The sequence below is a fragment of the Centropristis striata genome, chromosome 6 (assembly GCF_030273125.1).
Source record: "Centropristis striata isolate RG_2023a ecotype Rhode Island chromosome 6, C.striata_1.0, whole genome shotgun sequence".
In the NCBI taxonomy this organism is placed as follows: domain Eukaryota; kingdom Metazoa; phylum Chordata; class Actinopteri; order Perciformes; family Serranidae; genus Centropristis; species Centropristis striata.
The window spans coordinates 37,456,047-37,481,188 of NC_081522.1; the positions used below are offsets into that span (position 1 = coordinate 37,456,047).

Consider the following 25,142-nt stretch of genomic DNA (forward strand, 5'->3'; position numbering starts at 1 on the left):
ATATTTCTGTTAAATTTTGGGGTCTTTGTTTTTATCCTGGTGGTATCCAAAATTGTATCGAGTATCGAATATTTTTCTGAGTATCGGTATCGAGTTGAAAATTTTAGTATCGTGACAACCCTAGTTTGTATGTTGGATTTTAATTATAATCTTTATTTTATGCACTTTTGAGCCCATCCTCACATCTTCACTCAGTCTCTTCTGAGATTATTTTCCTCCCCATTAGTGATGTGTGGAGCATCGTTTTTTAATATGTTTATATATTTTATTTAATACTGTGAGCTTTATTCAATGGCACATGTTTCATGCTGATATCATTTTTTGACTTGCAGTGAAAGTGTGTAAATGACACTTAAATAAAGTTTTTTGTGGGGAAATAAATCACAAAATGTGCAGAAAATGCCTAAAATGTGTCCTGGCCCTTTAAGTCATGCTATATTAAATGCTACATAAATCCAATTTGTTATTATTTCTTCTTCTTCTTCTTATTATTATTATTATTATTATTATTATTAAAAAAACATTTCAATCTGGTCCAGTTAAATTGTTGCCATTTCTTTATATGTTTCATTTAATACTGTGAGCTATATTTAATAAAGTGTTTCATGTTATTATCCTTTTGTTACATGCTGTGAAAGTGTGTAAATGACACTGAAATAAAGTTTTTTGTGGGGAAATACATAACAAAATGTGCATAAAATGCCTAAAATCTGTCCTTCCCTTTTAACTGATGCTATAACAGCTTATCAAACGTTTATTTTCTTCATTTTCCGATGAGTCAGAAAAATTTAACTGTTATAACACGGAGCCTTATTGTATTTGATAATCGTGTTGTTGTTGTTGTGTTTGCTGTTCCAGAAAAACTGAAAATTTATTTTTCATGGAAATGTTAAAAGCTATAAAACCCAATTATGCATGACATAGATGTGTATCTGGATCCCAGATAAATATGTGTTCCTCAGCAGGAGGGAGTTTCCACAAAGATTTTAATAGTTTCAACAAACAGAGCCGCTCTGATGCAACAGCTGCTGTTTGAGGTTTTACCTGATTAGGTTTAAAAAGTGTTAAAGTGACATTTTAGTCTCGGCTCAAACTGAAAATAGACAGAGAGAAATAAAGAGAGAAAAGAGTTCATGTTTAGTTTGTGGTGGGACACATTCCTCGACAGAGTGCAGGCCACATTCCTAAACTTCTCCACGTAAGAGATTACAGAATGGGTCTCAAACTCGCGGCCCGCGGGCCAATTGCGGCCCTCGTGACGATATTTTGTGGCCCCCACCTTGATATGAAAGTTTAATGTGAGTTTTATATGAATGGCACTTTACCGTGTTGTGTGTGGAAGGTCCCTTTAATTACTTTTTTGGTAATATTGTGTCTTTTTTTGGTAATTTTGTCTTTTTCAGTCATTTTGTGTCGTTTTGGTCATTTTGTGTCTTTTTTAAGTAATTTAGTTTTTTTCTGTCATTTTGTGTCTTTTTTGTAATTTTGTCTTTTTTGTTCATTTTGTTTCTTTTTTTTAAGTAATCTAGTTTTTTTCTGTCATTGTGTCTTTTTTAAATAATTTTGTGTCTTTTTTTGGTAATTCTGTGTCTTTTTTGGTCATTTTGTGTCTTTTTTTAGTAATTTTGTGTAATGTTTTGGTCATTTTGTGTCTTTTTTGTAATTTTGTCTTTTTTGTTCATTTTGTGTCTTTTTTATTAATTTTGTGTATTGTTTTGATCATTTTGTTTCTTTTTTTTAAGTAATTTATTTTTTTTCTGTCATTTTGTGTCTTTTTTTTTTTAGCAATTTTGTGTATTTTTTGGTCATTTTGTGTCTTTTTGTAATTTTGTCTTTTTTGTTCATTTTGTGTCTTTTTTTAAATAATTGTGTGTCTTTTTTGGTAATTTTGTTTCTTTTTTTTAAATAATTTTGTGTCTCTTTTGGTAATTCTGTGTATTTTTTGGTCATTTTGTGTCTTTTTGTCATTTTGTGTCTTTTTTAAGTAATTTAGTATTTTCAGTCATTTTGTGTCTTTTTTTGTAATTTTTTCTTTTTTGTTAATTTTGTGTCTTTTTTCTGTCATTTTGTGTCTTTTTTTAGTAATTTTGTGTCGTTTTTTGGTCATTCTGATACAGCCTCCATTGGCCCCCCGGGTAATTAGAGTTTGAGACCCCTGGATGACACCAAATCTTTGCTCCCTTTTACTTCTCAGCCTCTTTTTGTCTTTGTCGGCGGGTGGTGAGATCTTACCGGGGCGAGCCAGAGGGAGCAGCACCTTCATGGCCTGCAGCAGCAGCTCGGGGCTGTCGGGGAACGTCTGCAGAGCCGCCAGAACCACCAGGTGGTCCTGGTTCTCCACAAACTCCACCAGGTGGTCGTCAGTCACTGAAAACACACACAGGAAAGAGATTCAGCTGCAGGGAAATGGAAAAAAGCAGGGTTTCCTATAGACGAGTGATGGTGGAATCATGTTTTGTTTTTGCTCGTTGATGCTGCTGTTTAAGCTTTATGCTGTAAAAAAAAAAGCAGAGGAATAGAAAAATGCCACTTATTTATGTTTTTCATGGTTATAAATAAATGACTTAATTCCCCACATTAGCCCTGACTGTAGAAATCCAAAAAAAGAAGCAAAACAAAAGGAAAGTGAATGAAAAAGAGCAAAAGAAAGTGAGTCAGCTGCAGAATTTTAACAGAAAATTGTTCATAAATGTAAATAAAGCACTCTTCTAGTGCTTGGTATGTTGTTGTGGTTGCCCTGATTCGTAAATGTATCCTTTTCATCTTCTTAATTTTATTAAATCAGAGTATATATTTAATCAGATGCAGCACAAAATATACTTTCTTTGCTCATCCTCATCGGAATCATGGTTCTATATAAATAATGTTGATTTAAGGTTGAAATTCAAATGTTTGCATGTTTGCTAAAGTTGACAGAGTACAGCTGGATGAGTGAAAGCTGAGTCAAATCTGTTTACGTGGAGCTGAATCTGACAAAATATCCAAAAATGGCAAAATGATTAACCATAGATAAACTCTTTATTTATTAACAGCATCAGCAGTTCTCTGGAAACACCTCCAGGCTGAAGTTTGGTGGAAAAAAACCCCAAATAACAGCAAATCTTTGCTCCACATAATGGGCCTCATTCATGAAACGTTAGTAGATTTGTGCGTAGATTTGCACATAAAAGCCTACGCTACTAAAAACCTACTCCGGATTCATGAACGCCGCGGGAAACTCAGATCTGATCGTAAACACGTGTGTATGATCATGAATGCCAATCCATCGTAAGGTGGCAGCGCGCTCCCGATAATCAGCAATTAGCATGAACCCCGCCCATGAATTGCTAATGACCACCATATAAGGAGGTGTGTAGAGGCATCCTGTCAACCTGTCAGTCATGGCACAAAGAAAAAAAGAACGAGAAAGAAAAAAGAATTTTTCCGAAGCGGAGATTGAAGTTATTTTGGGAGAAGTGGAGTCCAAAAAAATTTTTTTATTTTCATCTGTTAGTAGTGGTGTGACAGGGACAGGCAAAGCGAAAGCGTGGAGGGAGGTGGCGGACGCAGTAAATGTGGTTTCTGTAGTGCAAAGAACTACGTCCGAGGTTAAACGTAAATGGTTTGACATTAAACTTGACGCAAAGAAACGCATTAGCGCACACAAAAAAAGTACATCTGCCACAGGAGGAGGACGCTCAGAGTCCAAATACCCCGTTGGTGCGCTCTACAACGGCCCGAGTAGCCGCGTGCGCCTCATTGTATGCTCCTGTGGTGTCTGCGGGCTGGCCAGTGGGGTCATAAGCCACGGCGTCAGTGGGTAACCCCTATCCCCTATGGATATAGAAAGGTAAGTCCATATATAACACACACATGTGATTATGCAGGCTATATTCTTCCCAATGAGCCAGCCGTCTCTCACAGCTCCATCCTCCAAACGCGTGCCAACTGCGCAATTACGCAGGATGAATGCGTCATGCGTCCCACCGGGCCACCGTGCCACAACGTTTAACAACACACACTTTGCGTCACAGATCAGTTGCACATTCACGGAATGAAAGTTTTTCCGGTTAATGTAAGCAAATGCATCACCGGATGGAGCCTTGATGCGTACGTGTGTGCAGTCTATGGCACCGATAACACCTGGCATGTTTGCAACTGCACTGAACCCCTGCATTACTTCTGTCTGCCGTTGTGCGCCATATGGAAATTGGATATACTCTGGCATTAATTTAATGATACCTCTGAGAACTGCAGGCAGGATGCGTCAATTTACATAGATAATTCACAATTATGAGTTTAATCTGAATCTTAATCCCGCCAATTGCCAACTAATTTAACTAAATATGTTATATTTTTAATCGTTTGTCATGTTTATATCACATGTTTCAAAGGCATCTGCGTATTGTGTACATAACAGAACGCATTATGAATTAAAATTGTAATTTCCAACAGTGACGAGCATTATTTATATGCGTTCTTAAATTTACACAAGCACTACGTGTGGTCAGCAGCATGTGTAGATTTTGTTAGTAGCTACGAAAAGATCGGAGCTACTAAAATATTGATGAATGCGGAGATGCACGTAAATTTCCGTCTGCGAACGGTTTACACACAAATTCGTTCTGCTCACGTTTCATGAATGAGGCCCAATGAGCGTAAAGCCTCAATGACCCCAAACACACACAGCTATAGACTGGAGGCTATTAAAATATATATATTTACACTGTTTTCACTGTTCTAATACATGCAAAATAACCTGAAACATCTTAATAACACTGCTATAGGAATGTTAAGACTCACACTAGAATAAAGGAGGTTAAAGTGTTTGTGTTTGTGCTCACCTTTCTCCAGGAGGAGCTGCAGAGCTCCACAGCCCTGCAGCTGGACCTCCTCACTGGAAGGAAACGCCTTCATGGCCTGCACCACCAGACCGAACACGTCGTCCTCCTCCTCCAGCACCAGCAGGTGAATCATGTCTGCAGCATCGTTCATTAAACAGACATAAAATAATGAGTCTGATGCCTTAATGGGAGCAAGAGTACGTGAAGAAACTGAAGCAATGCCTTTGTTTTCTTTAAAAGGTCGGCAAAATACACTGTTTATTGCAAAAAGAAACTGTAAAAGCTGTCATTATAAAATAATTCTGAACTTTCCAATGGACCTTGAACGGATCATCGGTTACAGAAGTTTCCATTAGAAAAAGTGACCAAAACAAAGCTTAAAATGTTGATATTATAATATATAATATATGTTGATAAAATGACTAAAAAAAGACACAAAATGACCAAAAAATACACAGAATCACCAAAAAAGACACAAAATTATTTAAAAAAAGACACAAAATGACCAAAAAAGACACAAAATGACAGAGAAAAACTAAATTACTTAAAAAATAAACAAAATGACCAAAAAAAGACACAGAATTATAAAAAAAAGACACAAAATTATTTTTAAAAAGACACAGAAATATTAAAAAAAGACACAAAATTATTTTAAAAAAGACACACAATTATTAAATAAGACACACAATTATTAAAAAAGGACACAAAATGACCAAAAAAGACACAAAATGACAGAAAAAACTAAATTACTTAAAAAAGAAACAAAATGACCAAAAAAAGACACAAAATTATTAAAAAACACACAAAATGACCGCAAATTACTAAAAAAAAGGACACAAAATTATTTAAAAAAGACACAAAATTACCAAAAAAGTCAATGTGTCATTTAAAATAAAGTGTTTGCACTAACCAGATCCTGTTAAAAACATTAAATTCTGCTCCCAAGAGACACTGTGACATGATTGATTCTGACAAATATTCACTAAATAGATTTGTTTAATTAGACCTGAGAACCTTCAAGTGAATCAATGATGCATTCTGTCACCTGTGTGTTAACTTTAAAATCTTCTCTGGACTTTAAGCTTCAAAATATTTCATCGTAAGAAGTGAAAATCTCATAAACAATTGCAAATATTAGCTTTTCTTCTTGGGATTATGTGAATACTTTCATGAGAAATGTTCCTAGAGAGAGTCCCTCAGAGTCAGAAGCAGAAAACTTTTGTCTTGCTTGATTATTCTCCCTGGCAGTGCAGCAGAAAACAGAAAAGTAATTCAGTTTACAGACTATGTGCTGTGGAGCGAAGAAACCAATCACAAAACTGTAACTGATGACGTATTTGAATCCTCAACTTGTTTTGTGGTTTGATAACTAACAAGCAAAACAAGTTTCTAGAAACTGGACAGATTTGGAAATAAGTGACGTGAAAACTGATAAACAACTGCAAGCTGTAAAATACCAGGATTATTATGGCGTATTAAGGCAGAAGTCTTCAGCTAATTACCTGGCCAGTATCAAAACGACCAAAAAAAAGACACAAAATTACTTAAAAAGACACAAAATGACCAAAAAAAACACAGAATCACCAAAAAAAGACACAAAACTATTAAAAAAAAGACACAAAATGACCAAAAAAGACACAGAATCACCAAAAAAAGACACAAAACTATTAAAAAAAGACACAAAATGACCAAAAAAGACACAGAATCACCAAAAAAAGAGACAAAACTATTAAAAAAATACACAAAATGACCAAAAAAGACACAGAATCACCAAAAAAAGACACAAAACTATTAAAAAAAGACACAAAATGACCAAAAAAGACACAGAATCACCAAAAAAAGACACAAAACTATTAAAAAAAGACACAAAATGACCAAAAAAGACACTAAATTATTTAAAAAAGACACAAAATTACCAAAAAAGACACTAAATTATTTTTTAAAAAGACACTAAATTATTAAAAAAGACACACAATTATTCTCCCTGGCAGTGCAGCAGAAAACAGAAAAGTAACCCAGTTTTACAGACTATGTGCTGTGGAGCGAACAAACCAATCACAAAACTTTAACTGATGACGTATTTGAATCCTCAACTTGTTTTGTGGTTTAGCCTCTCTAGTGATTTGATAACTAACAAGAAAAACAAGTTTCTAGAAACTGGACAGATTTGGAAATAAATGATGTGAAAACTGATAAACAACTGCAAGCTGTAAAATACCAGGATTATTATGGCGTATTAAGGCAGAAGTCTTAAAATAAACTACAAAAAGTTAATTTATGGAGCCTTTGAAAGAGGAATCATCACGCTGGGGATATAAAAAGCCTTCTGTGATTGATATTACAGCCAGATAATTACATGTGCTCTGCAGGTTTTGATGTTTAATTGACTTAACTTCTTCTCTTCTTCTTCAAGGCTTCGTCGTTCATTTACTTTAAAGTTTCCTTTTGAATTGATCTCTGGCTTTGCTCTGTTTAAGCTCGGCTTTAGATACAAGTCACAGGAAACAGGCTGTTAACCTTCTGAACCCCAAACTTGTGATTTCTACAAAAGAATTTGAACTTTCCAACAGCCCTTGAACGGATCATTAGTTATGAAGGTTTTTATTATAAAAAGTGACCAAAAACTTGTGTTAAATGTTGATATTTGTGTCAGAATCTCTTTATTCTCCATGTGTCATTTAAAATAAAGTGTTTAGAGGTCACGTGGGACCCAGCTCAGGATGGCAGCATAGACAGTTAGCTCCCGATCGAAACTCGAGAAAAAGCCCCGAACTCGGCTATTAAAACGTGTTTTAACATTTGGTTCTGAATATGGAAAGGGGAGGAAGGTCAAGAAGACGAAAAGGTACCAAAAACCCAGCTAAACAACCCGAATTGACCGACGACGGAGGAGACGTGTCGGACACGGGGGAAGAAGATGAAAGCATGGAGACCGAAACTGTTGAAATGCTACGTGCAGGTCTGAAAGACATCGTTAAAGAAATCAAAAATTTCAAAACGGAGATGAAAAACCAGCTCGCCACACTCAAGGAGGAAATGAAAAAAGAACTTAAGGAAGAACTCGAGGATTTTAAGAGAGACATTAATCAAAAGTTAACAGACACAGGGAAGGAGCTAGCTACGCAAACGGTGAGAATTACGGAGGCTGAGCAAAGAATTGAAGAGGCGGAAAACTGGAATGCAGAAGCAAAGGAGGTACTGCTCCAAACACTGAAGCAACAGAAAATACTACAAGAAAGACTGACAGACCAAGAGGGAAGAAATCGCAGAAACAACCTTCGGATTTTTGGCCTGGAAGAGGGAGCAGAGGGCACCTCAGCCGCACAATTCATAGATCAGCTGCTAAAAACAGAGCTCGCCTTACCGACAGAGATGGACCTACAAATACAACGCGCACACCGAGCTCTGGTACCAAAACCGGACTCCAGCAAATCTCCGAGATCTATCGTGGTTAACTTCCTCCAGTACACAACAAAAGAGACGGTACTGAGGGAAGCCTGGAAGAAAAGACCCCAACATAACAACCGGGCGCTGTTCTTTGATCACGACTATGCCACGGAAATAATTCAGAAAAGGAAGGAATACGCGGGGATTAAAAAAGTTTTAAAAGAGAGAGGAATCCGTTTCCAGACACCCATGGCCAGAATGAGGATACATTGGGACACCGGCCCGAAAACATACGAAACTGCGCGAGAGGCTGCAAAAGACCTGAGCAGGAGAGGGATTGAAGCGACAACCGTCCCGGCGGGGAGAGGTGCACCTGATACGGAGATGGAGGGCAGGCCATCGGTGAGAGGAACGTCTTCCGCGGAGACGGAGGAGAGACTAAAGAGAGCGTGGCCATGGCAACGGGTAGGAAACCAGGAGGACACCGCGACACGAGCAAAACATAAGCTACAGAAATACAAAGGAATGGACATATAAAGTATGTGAGTGCATCTAAATGAGTAAGTAAGTGAGAAATAGCACACGTAAGACACTGAAGATAAATAGTCTAAAAGATTGTATCTAAGAGGACCTGGGTAATTGGACTTAATAGTTTTCATTGTTAAGATTGATCGGGCTCTGTATATGTGAGCAATAATGAGACAGATGTTCAAGAGAATCGAGATATTAATAATGGACCTCAATAAGGAGGGGCCCTCATATTCTATGGGGATTTCCCCTCAACCCACGGGGGAAACGTGGGAGGCAAGTGCCTACTGTTGTAATCTTAGTTCGACTTTTTTTGCTGTTGAATTGCTCAATGTTCTTTGGGCTGTTGTATGTTCTCATGGCTGCAATATGGGTTCGAGGGAAGTGTATAACGTCATCTTCCAAAGCTATAAATGAACAGCACATCGTTAGTGTCGTTAAATGTGAATGGGTTGAACAATTCAATTAAAAGACGTAAGGTAATATTGAAAATGAGAAAACTTAAGGCTCAAGTTATCTTCATGCAGGAAACACATCTTTCCCAGGAAGAGCATGAAAAGCTGAAGAAATTTGGTTTTAGAAAGACCTATTACAGTACTTGTAAACAAAGTAACAAAAGAGGGGTGGCAATACTTATACAGAACTCGACTCACTTTGAATGTCTAAAAGAAATCAAGGATAAAGAAGGACGATACATTATAGTTAAGGGGAAACTACAGGAAGAGATGGTTACGCTAATTAATGTATATGCTCCTCCGGAGAGTACTAAACAATTCTTTAAATCATTATTCTCAGTTATGGCCTTAGAATCTGAAGGTATAGTGATATGTGCTGGTGATTTTAACATGATAATGGATCATAGGGTAGACACAACAAGTATAAAAAGAAATAAGACACATATATCTAAATTCATAAACATGTCGTTGAAGGAACATGGACTGGTTGATGTATGGCGTGAACTGCATCCGATGGAAAAAGATTATACACACTACTCTACTATATATAACACACACTCTAGAATTGACTATATTTTTATGAACAGTTGGGATCTATACAAAGTAAAAGAATGCAAAATTGGTGTAGCTGACATTTCAGATCACAGTGCAGTCCACTTAAATGTGCTTTTGAATAAAAGGCAGAAAAACACCACCTGGAGACTGAATGTAAGCATATTAAATAACAAGACAACAATAGAACAAATTAAGAATGAAATAAAGAAAAGCATAGAGGAAAATGACACAGAAGGAATCAACCCTACTATCTTATGGGATGCACTGAAGGCGGTGATAAGGGGGAAACTAATAGCCATCACATCAAGACAAAAAAAGCTTAAGCAGGCAAAATATCTCAATTTAGTTGAAAAACTAAAAAATCTCGAGGTAAAACGCCAAACCACTTGTACAGCCCAACTCCAACAAGAAATAAAGGTCATTAAAGGGGAAATAGATAATATATTAGGAAGTGAAATAGAGAAAAAACTTAGATTTCTGAAACAAGATTATTATGAAACAGGCCCTAAAGCCACAAGGCTTCTGGCGAGGAGAATTAGGAAACAACAAGTGATTAATACGATATATAAGATCAGAGACCCATTCACAGACCATCTAAGACATAATGAAGTAGAAATAGAGAACACATTCAGAGATTATTATGAAAAATTATACTCTCAACCACCCTCATCGGATGAAGATGCAAAAAGGCAGTTTCTTAATTCTCTTGATTTGCCATCTATCGGAGAAAAACAAAACAATGCTCTGACAGCACCTATAACTCCTGAAGAAATATCTAAGGCAATATCCAGGCTTAAGGCAAATAAATCACCAGGAAGTGACGGGTTTCCATCAGAGTGGTACCGAACTTTTAGAGAAGAACTAACCCCTCTCCTCGTCTCATCCTTTAACTGTACCCTTAAGGAAGGTAGATTGCCACCCTCATGGAATGAAGCAATCATATCTGTAATCCCCAAGGAGGGCAAAGATGTAGAATACTGTAGCAACTACAGACCCATTTCTGTACTCAACGTGGACTACAAGATATACACATCAATTATAGCAAAGAGATATCAGACTCTCATGACAGAATTAATTGACGAGGACCAAACTGGATTTATTACAGGACGACAAACATTAGATAACATAAGAAGGACTCTGCAAATAGTAAACTCAATACAAATGAAAGAAACTAAGGCTATATTGCTGAGTCTTGATGCTGAAAAGGCTTTTGATAGTGTAAATTGGACATTTCTATATTTAACATTAGAACGTTTTGGGTTTAATAAAGAAGCCATTAAATGTATCAATACAATCTACCAGAATCCTATAGCTAGAATAAAAATTAATGGTAGCCTAACAAAAAGCATAAAGCTACAGAGGGGAACACGCCAAGGATGTTGCCTGTCCCCTCTCCTCTTTGCCTTATACATTGAACCTTTGGCGCAGGCTATAAGACAGAGTGAGGAAATAAAGGGAATACATATTAAAGAACAAAAACATGTAATAAGTCTGTTTGCAGACGACGTAATAATATATTTAGAAAGACCCGATACAAGTCTAACACATTTGATGAAACTTATAAGTATATTTGGAGACCACTCAGGATATAAAATAAACGTGAACAAAACACAGATTCTGGCTTTTAATTATACCCCTTCCCAGGAAATTACAAGAGCTTATAAATGGAAATGGAACTCAGAACACATAAAATATCTTGGGGTAACCCTAACAAAACAGATAAGCCATCTTCAGAAGATAAATTATGATCAGATTCATACACAAATTAAGAGGGATATTGAAAGATGGTCGACTATATCACTTGACTTTAGTTCAAGAATTGACATTATTAAAATTAACATCTTTCCTAGGCTGTTGTATTTCTTCCAATCCCTCCCTGTCAAGATACCGTTAGAAAGATTTAAAATTTGGGACAAGATGATATCGAGGTTCATTTGGGGTGGTAAAAAACCAAGAATAAAATATAGCACGCTACAAATGGCTAAGAACCGGGGGGGTATGGCACTCCCAAATTTAAAAGATTATTATGAGGCAGCACAACTTGGACCAATAGTTAAGTGGTGTGACAAGCACTATAACTCCAAGTGGAAGGAGATTGAGATGAGGGTAACTAACATACCAGTACAATCCCTTTTGGGCAACATTACATTAATAAAAACATTAAAAGACTCAATAGATCCAATAACCTCCCACACACTGACTATCTGGGCTGATTTCATAAAACGGCATAGATTAGAACAGGAAGTGAGATTGTTGAGCTGGATTGCGTATGACGAAAGATTCAAGCCAAACTTGAATGACATGACATTCAGAAATTGGGATAGGAAGGGAATCACTGCCATGTGCACAATATTAAAGAATGGAAACATAATGTCTTTTCAGGACCTTAGGGAAACATATGGGTTAAAAAATGATGATTTTTTTAGGTACTTACAGCTAAGGGATTTTTTCATAAAAGAAATAGGGAGCTCAAAAATATTAAACGGAGTGATAGATGTACTAATGCGAGTGTATAATGGGTCAAAAATCAAGGTGGTATCTGTACTATATCAAAACCTGAGAGATTGTACGGATGCTTCAACTGATTACATTAGGACTAGATGGGAGAAGGAGCTGGGCATCGACATCACCCCTGAGGAATGGCTTGATATGTGTGAAACACCACACTCGACTACAAGTTCACAAACGTGGAGGGAATTTGGGTGGAAAAATTTAACCCGTTTCTTTATCACACCCAAGATTAAAAGTCGACAAAGTGCTACAGAACAACTATGTTGGCGGGCATGTGGGAGCAAAGAGGCTAACCATGCACATATTTTCTGGATGTGCCCCAGGCTGCGCTCCTTTTGGGATGGTGTCGGTGCCATAATTAAAGATATATTGGGGTATGAAATACCAAATGAAAGTAAAATTATGTACCTTGGAAATGTAACTGAAAGTGTAACTGGTAATGATAGTTATATAGTCAAGATACTGCTGATTGCGACCAAGAAGACAATAACAAGAAACTGGTACAAGAATGAATCTCCTACCATAGAACAATGGCTAGGGATTGTAAGAGAAATATACTGTATGGAAAAAATGACCTACCAACTTCGACTGAAGGAAGATGTTTCTATTTCAAAGTGGAAAAAATGGGTGTTGTATGACATAACGAAAGACATGTGAACTGTAAATTGTATGAATCTGATTTTGTAGAATATGGATACCCGCAGCCATGAATGTTGATACTGTTTTATTAATGTTAAGTGTTTTTTCTTTTGCTGTGTATGTCTCTTGTGTACATGAAAAAAAACAAAACCTAATAAACATTACAGTTTAAAAAAAAAAAAATAAAGTGTTTACAAGCTGTTTACACAGAGCAGAGAGGAGAGGACAGGAGAGGCTGTTTACACAGAGCAGAGAGGAGAGGACAGGAGAGGCTGTTTACACAGAACAGAGAGGAGAGGACAGGAGAGGCTGTTTACACAGAGCTGAGAGGAGAGGACAGGAGAGGCTGTTTACACAGAGCAGAGAGGAGAGGACAAGAGAGGCTGTTTACACAGAGCTGAGAGGAGAGGACAGGAGAGGCTGTTTACACAGAGCACAGAGAAGAGGACAGGAAAGGCTGTTTACACAGAGTGGAGAGGAGAGGACAAGAGAGGCTGTTTACACAGAGCAGAGAGGAGAGGACAAGAGAGGCTGTTTACACAGAGCAGAGAGGAGAGGACAGGAGAGGCTGAAAACATAAAAATACTTCAATATGAACATTATGTGGAGAAAACTTTTTTTGGTCATATTGTATCTTTTTTTGCCATTTTTCATCCTTTTTTGTAATTTTGTGTCTTTTTGGTGATTTTGTGTTTTGAGTTTTTTCATGTTTGTGACACTTGAAGTGTTTATATAAAAATTCCATTTTATTTCAATTTTTAAAAACATTTTATCAGAGAAATTAAAAAAAAAAAATCTGATTTCTGTCATTCTAACTGTGTTATTCTGCACAAAGACATGTTTGAGTTGTTCCCACTTCTGGCCATGATTGTGCTGATTCCACTGAGCTGCAGGACTTATGTACTACACATATTTTATATTGCAGTGAAATACAAGGACACAGTGAGGAAAATGTAAAAAGAGCAACAAAAAAACCACCCTGAAACGGCTTGTTGGGTTTCAGAGGGTTAAATCAACTGTTAATGTTTTAGCGGTCACGCTTGTATAATGTGCAGCAGGAGCGATGGCCTGGTGTGCTGTAAATGATTATTTGCTGTGAGGTCATGTACCTGATCTGAGCAGGAGAGCCAGCGCTCTGAGGCCCACCATGGTCACTCTGCAGTCTGAGCCGTACTGAGATAACGCCTTCAGGATCTGCCTGGAAAACACATAAAAACAGGCAGAAAATGAGCCAAGACACAAAGGTTCAAGACTAAGACTCCAGTCGGTTTAACCCTTAATAGGACACTCATTGAAATGCTTGCAAATTCCAAATTTCAACCCTAGAGAATATTGGAGGATATTACAGACTGCCAGAATGTGTAAAAAAAACATATGGACCCGGGGGAGGGGGTACTATTTTGATAGAAAAGTTTACTAGATTAAAGTGGCAAATCTATGAGAAAAAAAATGCGCAGATTTATGAGATTTAAAGTGGTGGATCTGCAAGAAAAAAGTTGCTTTTTTTCACTTTTTTCTTGTAAATCTGCAACTTTTTTCTTGCAGATCCACCACTTTAAATCTCTTAAATCTGCAACTTTTTTCTTGGAGATTTGCCACTGAAGTTACCAAATATAGTTCTTCGCCTAATGGACCTGGGGGAGGAGGGCAATATTTTACTAGATTAAAGTGGCAAATCTACGAGAATTTTTTTTTGCAGATTTATGAGAATTAAAGTGGTGAATCGGCAAGAAAAAAGTTGTTTTTTTTCTCACTTTTTTTCTCGTAAATCTGCAACTTTTTTCATGCAGATTTGCCACTTTAAATCTCTTAAATCTGCGACTTTTTTTCTTGTAGATTTGACACTTTAATCCAGTAAATTTGCAAAGTCATTGAAGAATAACTCTGCTTGTACGACTGTTTCTTGCTGATTTTTTTTCTAATTTTTTACATTGGAGGCCAAGGCCAATAAAGTTAATATTATTATATCATCATCATACTGATTGGTCAGATGTCATGGTGCCTGATCTTTGCTGATTAGCTGGAAGAAATCCATGTGGTTCTACGACCAACAGAGAGACATGGGGACCTCATTTAGATATCTACTGAAGTTACCAAATATAGTTCTTCGCCCTATAAAGGGTTAAGCGTTTTCTCTTCAAAAACATACAGGGTAAAAAAAAAACTCACTGCTGCATATCATTAAGTCAAAACATACTTTCTATAATCTTTTATCGTCTCAGCACAATGTCTTGAGCAGCTTGTTGGAATGTAAAGTGATGTGGAGAAAATGTCAGACAACAATAGAAAGGAACTGAAAAGGTCGCCTGAAAAAAGAAACTGCTAGTAAAACTAACATTGCATGATTGTTTAGTAAAACCACAGCCGGTTACGTGCAGCGAACAGGAACTGAAAACTAGAAATGACATCCAAGAATCTGCACGTGGAAGATCTGAGAGTCAGAATCTATTAACGTAAGGAACAAACAGATATAGAAAAGGGTAAAACGGCTTAAATTTAGTCACAGATTCAGATGCTGAATGATGCTTTTGCAGCCCAGAAAAAAAAAGTTTGGACACTATGCAAAAAATAAATTTTCAAACAAGAAGCATCAAATTCAAAAATTGAGTCTATTTACCAAAACAGAAGTTTATCAGTTTGAACATCCAATATATTTTCTTTGTGCGGTTTTAAATTGAATATATGCCATAAATGTTTAGCAAATTATCACATTCTGTATTTTGTTTTTCACATTTTAGACAACTTTTTTAGACTTTTGACATTTTATACATCTGGACTTATGTTGTTGGTACTGATAAGAAAAAGTTAACCTGGATTGTATTAATGTTAAAAAAAGAAGTTGGGACGCTGTGCAGAAAATACATTTAAAACAAGAAGCATCAAATTAAAAATTGAGAGTTTGAACATGCAATATATTGTATTTTTGCATTCATTTAAATTATCAAATTCTGTATTTTGTTTTTCACATTTTAGGGAGTTTGGAGTTAGTGTTGTACATTTGGGCACTAATGTTGCTGAAGTTTACCTGGATTATATTAATGTCTGCTGTTTGATTCTGACATATTCTTGATATAATGATTCAGTATTATTTAACCACTCTGTGTATGAACCAAACTTAACTAAACAGATTTAGTCTCACACATTGTCTAAGAATCCTTTAAATCTATGAAACTTAACATAATGAGGAACAAACCAATAAAATTCCACAATATGATCAGGGTTTTTTTTCCTCTTTTTCACTTCTTATTACTTATTAAAAAACAATTATTCATCAGGATGTGATTCTTGAGTTTATAGCCGTGCTAACACGTTCTGTGAGTGTGTGCAGAGGTCCAGCAGGGCTTTAACCCTTTATTAGGCGGAGAACTATATTTGGTAACTTCAGTGGCAAACCTACAAGAAAAAAGTCGCAGATTTAAGAGATTTAAAGTGACAAATCTGCAAGAAAAAAGTTGCAGATTTAAGAGATTTAATGTGGCAAATCTGCGAGAAAAAAGTTGCAGATTTACGAGAAAAAAAGTGGAAAAAAAAGAACTTTTTTTCTCGCAGATTCACCACTTTAAATCTCATAAATCTGCGCATTTTTTTCTCATAGATTTGCCACTTTTATCTCGTAAACTTTTTTCTTAAAATATTACCCCCCTCCCCCGGTCCGTATGTTTTTTTACACATTCTGGCTGTATGTAATATCCTCCAATATTCTCTAGGGTTGAAATCTGAAAATGTGCAAGTATTTCAATGAGTGCCCTATTAAGGGTTAAACTACAACACAGATTAAAAAAAAATTGGGATGCTGTTAAAAATGTGTATAAAAATAAATATATATAATAAAAATAAATTTAATTTAATTTATTTATTTTATTTTATTTTTTATTTTATTTTTATTTTTATTTTTTTTAATTTCCTGTCTGTTTGTGGTGTCTGTCTCGGTTGTTTGTAAGTGTTTGTATTATATGTTGAAAAATTAAAAATTAAATAAATACTTTAATAAAAAAAAAAAATGTGTATAAAAAAACACAGAATGCAATAATTTGCAAATCCTTTCTTACCTTTATTCAATTGAATAAAGTACAAAGCTGTTTAGAAATATGTTTAGTGTCCAAACTGATAAACGTTTGTTTTCTATAAATATACATTTTGAATGCTGGATTTCATGCTTTATGTTTTAATTTACTTCCAACTTTTTTTTTTTAAATCAGGACTGTAGATGCTGACATGACAGTGCAGATATTTAGCAGGTGTGGTGTCTACTACTCATATGAATTATCACTAGAAGTGGTTAATTACAGCTGAGAAACCCAACCAGTGTCTTTACTTACTGGTGCACTCCCAGTACGTCCCAGTCCTTGGCGGCCTGCAGAGGTCTGCTCAGCTCCTCCAGCGTGTTGGGACATATTTCAATCAGCCGACAGAGCAGCGACCAGCCCACCTGCAGCAGGAACACAAGAGAATAAAAGAGTCAAACTACCAAAATAAAACACAAAAAATAAGATAGAAGAAGAATTTGTTGCATTAACACATGCACAGCCACCTGATCTCATCTAACTGTCACATTCCTGTTCACACAGCTCCTGCCCTCATTTAAATAACTCCATATTTGTATATTTTTTTACATATTATTTGACTCTATTTATGCTGCTGTACATTTAGTACTTTGCACATTTTGCATCAATACACCACAGCAACTTCCTTGTATGTGAAAACCTGCTTGGCAATGAAAATGATTCTGAATAATAACCTTCAAATGAGCTTGTTATGGTTTATCAGCTGTTTCAACAATGTGAGGAGCCAAAGTCTGTTTTAAAAGTAAGATGCTCGAGCAATTATACAACTGAGGACCGAAAAAAAACAAAAAACATTAAAATGACCAAAAAAAGGACACAAAATTACTTAAAAAAGACACAAAATTATCAAAAAAAGAGACAAAATTGTTTAAAGAAAGACACAAAATTGTTTAAAGAAAGACACAAAATTGTTATATAAAGACACAAATGACTGAAAAAAAATAAATTACTTTAAAAAAAACCCAAATGAATAAAAAAGACACAGAATTACCAAAAAAGACACAGAATTAACAAAAAAGACACACAATTATTAAAAAAGACACACAATTATTGAAAAAACCCCACAAAATTACAAAAAAAGACACAAAATTACAAGAAAAAGACACAAAATTACTAAAAAAATAAGACACAAAATCACCAAAAAAGACACAGAATTATTTAAAAGACACAAAATTACCAAAAAAAGTAATTAAAGGGACCTTCCACACACAACACAGTAAAGTGCCATTCATATAAAACTCACATTAAACTTTCATATCAAGGTGGGGGCCACAAAATATCATCACGAGGGCCACTATTGGCGAGACCCATGCTTTAGATCCATGTTGTGCATCAAAGGGTTAAATAACTCCATATTTGTATATTTTTTTACATATTATTTGACTCTATTTATGCTGCTGTATATTTAGTACTTTGCACATTTTGCACCAATACACCACAGCAACTTCCTTGTATGTGAAAACCTGCTTGGCAATGAAAATGATTCTGAATAATAACCTTCAAATGAGCTTGTTATGGTTTTCTTAACCTGCAGCTGTTTCAACAATGTGAGGAGCCAAAGTCTGTTTAAAATGTAAGATGATCGAGCAATAATAAAGCTGATAACTGGAAAAAAAGGGGGGAAAAGCCCTTGTTTGACTGTGCTGCAGCAGAGCAGAGAGAGAATGAAGGCCTTGGCCTCATCTCAAGCCTTATTTAAACAACTGCTGAATCACTGTTACTGTTTGTGAAGCAAACTGCTCTGCAGAAATATGCATGAGACAAAATCCTGCATGTGTGGGCTTCAAAATAAAGATAAGATAAGATAAAATAAGACTTTTTTTAATCCTGCAGTGGGAAAATTAAGTCGTCACACCAGCTCAAGATACAGACATATAGAAATATAGATATAAAAGCAGAATAAAGAATAAAAAATAAGACATATAAATACATTATATGTGCTTTCTTCAAAGTCACCAGAATCCATTGACAAAAAAAGTAATTTTACCTTGCAAAACACAGGAGTTGCTGGTCTGCTGCTGCCTCCATTAGTTAGTTTCTTTGTGTTGTTGCATGACTTTAGTGTTTTAAAGGGTTAGTTCAGATTCACTAAATCTGATCCAGGCAGCGAGAGAGCAGCAACTGATGTCTTCTGTGAGGTAAAATAACTGTTTCTGTCAAAGGAGTCTGGCTGCTTGTCTGACAGTGAGGTAAAGCTGTGGAAATATTCTAAATGAAGTGTACACTTAAACTGAAAATGACATTTGAAGGGTTTTGCTGCTGTCTCTATCCACAGCAGTATATTATTTAGCTTCTGTGTCAGTTCTCCTGCCTGCTTCTCCAAACTACACGACAAAACCACTTCAAACAATCTGACGGAGCCCACAAGGGAAACAGCCAAAAAACTGCCTGCAGCTCTTTAACCCATTTAAGCCGGGAAAGCATTACAGCATTTCTACAATTAAAATTACTGAATTTGTGCGGATTTTTGTGTGTTTTTTGTATTTTGTGGGGTTTTTTATGCTTGTTTTTTGTGTAGTTTTTATGTGGATTTTTTTGGGGATTTCTACAATTAAAATTACCGAATTTGGGGATGAATAAAGTAATTTTTTTTATTTATTTTTTTTATTATTTGATTTTGATTTGATTCAATTTGATTTTGGATTTTTTATTTTATTTATTTATTTATTTATTTATTTATTTATTTATTTACTATCCACTTATTTTCGGTCTCTTGACCAATGAAATGCATCAGAATAAATGTGGGAGTGTCGCAATGTAACAACTTGATTTAAAAAAAAAAAATGTATTGAAGGTTTGGACGAATAAACTCAACTTCTCATGCATGAAAGCCACAGCTATAAGCTCTCAAATACTTTTTTGAATTTCATTTCTATCTGCTACAGAGGCTGAAAAATCTATTATTTAGTAGGTATTGACACTTCTGTTAAATCTCCAGAAAAACTTCAGGTTTTAGGGGCTTATTTTAAAATCGCCCAGAGGTTTTGCAGGTATTTTTTCCAGGCGTTTTAAGCCTAAATGGGTTAAAAGAGACCTCTTCTGATTCTTCTTATCAGATTTAGTTTTGTCCTTTAAATGAGACTGTTATGACTCACTCACAGTCTGATTTTCAGTTTGTGTTTTGCTGCCGTCTCACCTCAGATAAGCCGCAAATCACGAGACGCCACAAACCTGCAGGTGTAGGCACGTCAGCTTCCACTCAGAGAACAGAAACTCTCTGCAGGTGATGCTGCTGCGCATATTAAAGCATCTGTGTGTCTAATTTAAGGTGGCTGATTAAGCTCAAGAATAAAACACTGCTGCTGTAAAAGGAAAAATGAATAAACAGCACAATCAAAAGGTTTGAACATTTTTAATTCAATATTTTGTGTTTGATATTTTTGTGTGTTTTTTGTTTTAAAAATGTGTTTCTCATATTTTTTGTGTGGGTTTAATGTGTGGTTTTGTATGGGTTTTATTTGGGATTTTTTTGTACATTTTTTTGTGTTTTTGTTTTAAAAAAGTGTTGTTTTTTTTGTGTTTTTGTTTCAAGAAAAATTTTTGGTGCAGATTTTTATGGGTTTTTTTGTATTTTTTTCTTTTTTATGATTGTTTTTGTTTGTTTTTTTGTGTGGTTTTTATGTGGATTTTTCTGTAATTCTTTTTGTGTTTTTTGTAAAAAATAAAAAAAAAAGAAGAAATAATAATAATAATAATAATTGTTTTTGTGTGTTTTGTGTGTGTTTTTGGTTTAAAAAATGTGTGTTTTTGGTGTGTTTTTTGTGTTCAAAATGATACCAACATAAGGAAAAAGGAAAAATGAATAAACATCACAATCAAAAGGTTTGTGATTACCTGCTGGACTCCTTTGCTGCTCATGTAGGATGACAGCACCACCATGAGGGGGGCGTGGACGTCTTTGTCCAAAAACAGTTCAGCTGCTGCAACAAAGCACCAAGACATGAGGAGACGAGTTAGATCTGAATGAAAGGACGCTGTCTTTCATGCTTATTTCCATTTTCTAAAAGCATCTAGTATCCAAAAACAAGGATTTCATTATAAGAGTGGGACTTAAGTTGTTATTTATAGAAGACGGTGTTGTTGCAGTGATGAAAAGACACTGAAAATATTACATAAAGGGAAAAAATATGGAAAGAATTTAATTGGCAAGTCTGTGCAGGAAAGATAAGAACATGTAATATAAGAAAAATATAAAAATGTAATGTAACTCTATTCTTCTATATTGTACTTTTTGCTCAATTACATTTAGCTGACAGCTTTAGTTACTTTTCAGGTCAAGATTTAACATAAAAATGGTAAAATTATTACACATTTTTATAAATTTAACCATAAAACAGTATATAAGGTGGTCAAAATTAGCCCTATACCTTGGCAAAATGAAAATGCTGCTTACATAAATGCATCAATAATAATAATAATACAATAATATATTTGGAATATATACAACAATCTGCATAACGAGCACCTTTTCTTTTCATTAAGTACATTTTGATGCTGATTCTTTTGTACTTTTGTTATTTCAATTATTGACTGATACTGTCTCTGATTCAAAATCTTTTTATGTCAAAAATCTTTTGCATGGTTTAAATGTAATTTCCGATTTAATGATTGTCCATGTCTATGTGGATTCTAGAATTTTTTTTATTATTTTTAATTTTTAAATCAGTGCGGTGCTAATGGATCATTTGTGTTGCTTTTCTACTTCTGACTTTTTTTAATTTTATTGTATTCATTTATTTGTATTTATATGTATATATACATATATATTTATTTATTTGATTTTAGGTGAGGTTTTTACCTCACTTGCATATGTGTTTTATTTGTATTTACCCATTCTATGACTTTTCTTTGAAATATGCAAATAAAAAACTTAAATTACTATCTGAAAACTTCCATCGCTGCTTATACTGAAGTTCATGTGATTTTACCCCTTTAAGATAATGGACTATGTCATAAAATGTGACTTAAGTGGATTTATTATGCCTAAATCAAAATAAAATGTGACTTTTTTGAACATATGGTAACACTTTATTTTGAAGGTGTCTACATAAGAGTGACATGAGCGTGTCATAAACATGACATGGGATGTGTCATGAACATTAATGACACTTTGAAGTAACATTAATGCTCATGATACTTGTCATGTCATATTTCTGACAGGCTCATGTCACTCTTATGTCACTCTTATGTAGACACCCTCAAAATAAAGTGTTACCATACCTTGCTTAAGTCACAAAAATCAGTCATTTATTATTATTTACATCATTCAAAGTCATTTATTTCTCTTAAGTTACATAATTTACACACAGTGTTATTACTATGCCAATAGCCATCCTTTGTTACATCCTTTTTGAGTGAAATGATCAATAAATGTCATATTTATTATAACAGGGTAGTTTAACAGGGTGACGATATGATAAGTACATGTAATTGATTGTCCATAACCATGTGGATTCCAGAATTTTTTAATATTTTTTTATTTTTAAATCAGTGCGATGCTAATGGATCATTTGTGTTGCTTTGGTATTTCTGATTTTTTCAAATTTTATTGTATTTATTTATATGTATATCATAGACTGTATGGTATTTTTACATATATATTTATTTATCTGATTTTTAGGTGAGGTTTTTACCTCACTAGCACGTGTAATTTATTTGCATTTACCTATTCTATGACTTTTCTTTGAAATATGCAAATAAAAAACTTAAATTACTATCTTAACACTTCTTCCACCACTGCTTATACTAAAGTTACATCTCTGAGTGCTTGTCCCATAATTAAAAACAACATGTCCAGAGGAAACCGAGCCTGGTTGTGATCAGCAGCATGATGCACACTGCAGGATGTGCTAAAATGTGTTTCCTACCATTGTCGGTGTGCGCCAGAAAAAGCAGATCCTGGATGATTTGGATCAGTGTGCACAGTTGTCTGTCCTCTTGCGGGATTTTCAGCCTCACCAGAAGTTTCTTGAGCCTTTCCTCCAGCTCCTCTTTGTTAACCATGGTCCTTTAAAATGCTCTTTTCACCGGTAAAATCCGTCAGAACCGAGCCTCCAGCTTCGGCCACACACATGCTCCATTGCCAAAACAGAAGCTTTTGAAGAAACGAGTGAAATGCCGCACATTTCCTAAATCCACAATATTAAATATGATCTATATTACATAATATTACAGTAGCTACAGTTCGGCTGAGCTGCTGTCACGTTTTTTACAGAAGCTGATCTAGTGGTTTCGCTTCAGACGGTGACGTCACCGTGCTCCGATAACTTTCCCCTGGCAGAGAAACTTGTTCCTCTTTGTGGATTTTCTCTTGTTTCTGTGTGGAAAATAAAAAGAAACAGTGTTTCCTCTCCTGTGTGACAGCCAGCAGTGGTCCTCCTTCCTTTACACCCACATCATATCATATGACTCCGGGCAGGAAAAAGAAAAAACTTCCCGTCTGTTAACCCTTTGATGCACAACATGGCTTTAAAGTGACCCGACATATATGCGTTTTTAATGTTCTTTATCTGTGCAATAAATTATTTTCATCATTCAGTATTCCAGGTTTTCATCAATTATTTATTTTTTGATCATCATACATTCTAATTTTATATTTTCCTTTATTAATTTTTGAATAAAATACCTTTTGAGTCACTATTCTTTTAATGCACAACATGGGTCAAAAATGACCCATATCCATTTTTTTAAGCTAAGTAGCTTGTTAAGCTAACTAATTAGCTAACTTCTTGGCTAAGTATTTAGCTAAGTAGCTTGTTAAGCTAACTAACTAGCTAGCTAACTAACTAGCTAACTTCTTGGCTAAGTATTTAGCTAAGTAGCTTGTTAAGCTAACTAATTAGCTAACGTCTTGGCTAAGTATTTAGCTAAGTAGCTAGTTAAGCTAACTAATTAGCTAACTTCTTGGCTAAGTATTTAGCTAAGTAGCTTGTTAAGCTAACTACTTAGCTAAGTATTTAGCTAAGTAGCTTGTTAAACTAACTAACTAGCTAGCTAACTAACTAGCTAACTTCTTGGCTAAGTATTTAGCTAAATAGCTTGTTAAGCTAACTTCTTGGCTAAGTATTTAGCTAAGTAGCTTGTTAAGCTAACTAATTAGCTAACGTCTTGGCTAAGTATTTAGCTAAGTTGTTTGTTAAGCTAACTAATTAGCTAACTTATTGGCTAAGTATTTAGCTAAGTAGCTTGTTATGCTAACTACTTAGCTAACTTCTTGGCTAATTAACCTACGAAAGCGCCAGAGCGCGACTTCTTCATGACGTCAGGACGTAAAAACGAAGCAGCGTGAAGCCCTGCTGTCAGCTTCCCTCTAAAGTTTTGGCTTTTCTATAAGTTTCCATGTCCCATTTAGCACATCAACTCTTTTTCAGGAAAAGTGAAAACCACCATGACGGAGTGCAACATTATTTTACCGAAGATTGTGCTGGGGGTTTTCAAATTTTACAGTGTGCATTCTACATTTTTAATTCAATATTTTATGTTTGATATTTTTTGTGTATATTTTGTTGTTGTGTTTTTTGTTTAAAAAATGTGTTTTTGTATTTTTTGGTGTTTTTATGCATGTTTTTGTGTGGGTTCTGTGTGTGGTTTTGTGTAGGTTTTATGTGGGATTTTTTGTACGTTTTTTTTGTAATTTTTTGTGGGTTTTTTCTTTTTTTATGCTTGTTTTTGTTTGTTTTTTGTGTAGTTTTTATGTGGATTTTTTTGTAATTCTTTTGTGTTTTTTGTAAAAAAAAAAAAAAATGTTTTTTGTGTTTTTGGTTAAAGTGTTTTTTGTATTTTTTGTGGGTTTTTTCTTTTTGTTAAGCTTGTTTTTGTTTATTTTTTTGTGTGGTTTTTATGTGGAATTTTTTATAATTATTTTTGTAAAAAAAGAAAAAAAAGAAATTATTATTATTATTAATAATAATAATAATAATAATAATAATAATAATAATAATAATAATAATAATTGTTTTATGTGTTTTTGGTTAAAAAAATGTGTGTGTTTTTTGTGTTCAAAATAATACCAACATGGCATGGTAAACATTTTTTATGTGATATATACAGGTAGAATGAAAAAGAGTCAAAAACCAACAAAATAGCCTCGAACTCTAAAGGGTTAAAGAGGAAACTGGAAGCTCTGTGGGGGGAAACTGTCACGGTGGATCACTTCTACTGACACACAGACCGCGTTTCAC

General features: G+C 34.9%; 1 protein-coding gene across 1 annotated transcript in view; it reads right to left on the reverse strand.

Annotated features, from left to right (window-relative positions):
* lrrk2 (leucine-rich repeat kinase 2) overlaps nt 1–23,687 on the reverse strand; it is a 79,129-nt gene extending 55,442 nt beyond the window's left edge. The window contains exons 1-6 of the mRNA XM_059335371.1: nt 22,830–23,687; nt 20,797–20,882; nt 17,218–17,327; nt 14,008–14,096; nt 4,824–4,958; nt 2,233–2,367 (exon numbers count right to left, since the gene is read on the reverse strand). Coding sequence (XP_059191354.1) covers nt 2,233–2,367; nt 4,824–4,958; nt 14,008–14,096; nt 17,218–17,327; nt 20,797–20,882; nt 22,830–22,965 — 691 coding nt within the window. The 5' untranslated portion in view covers nt 22,966–23,687. The remainder of the gene's footprint in view (nt 1–2,232; nt 2,368–4,823; nt 4,959–14,007; nt 14,097–17,217; nt 17,328–20,796; nt 20,883–22,829) is intronic.
* Between the last annotated feature and the right edge of the window lie 1,455 nt (nt 23,688–25,142).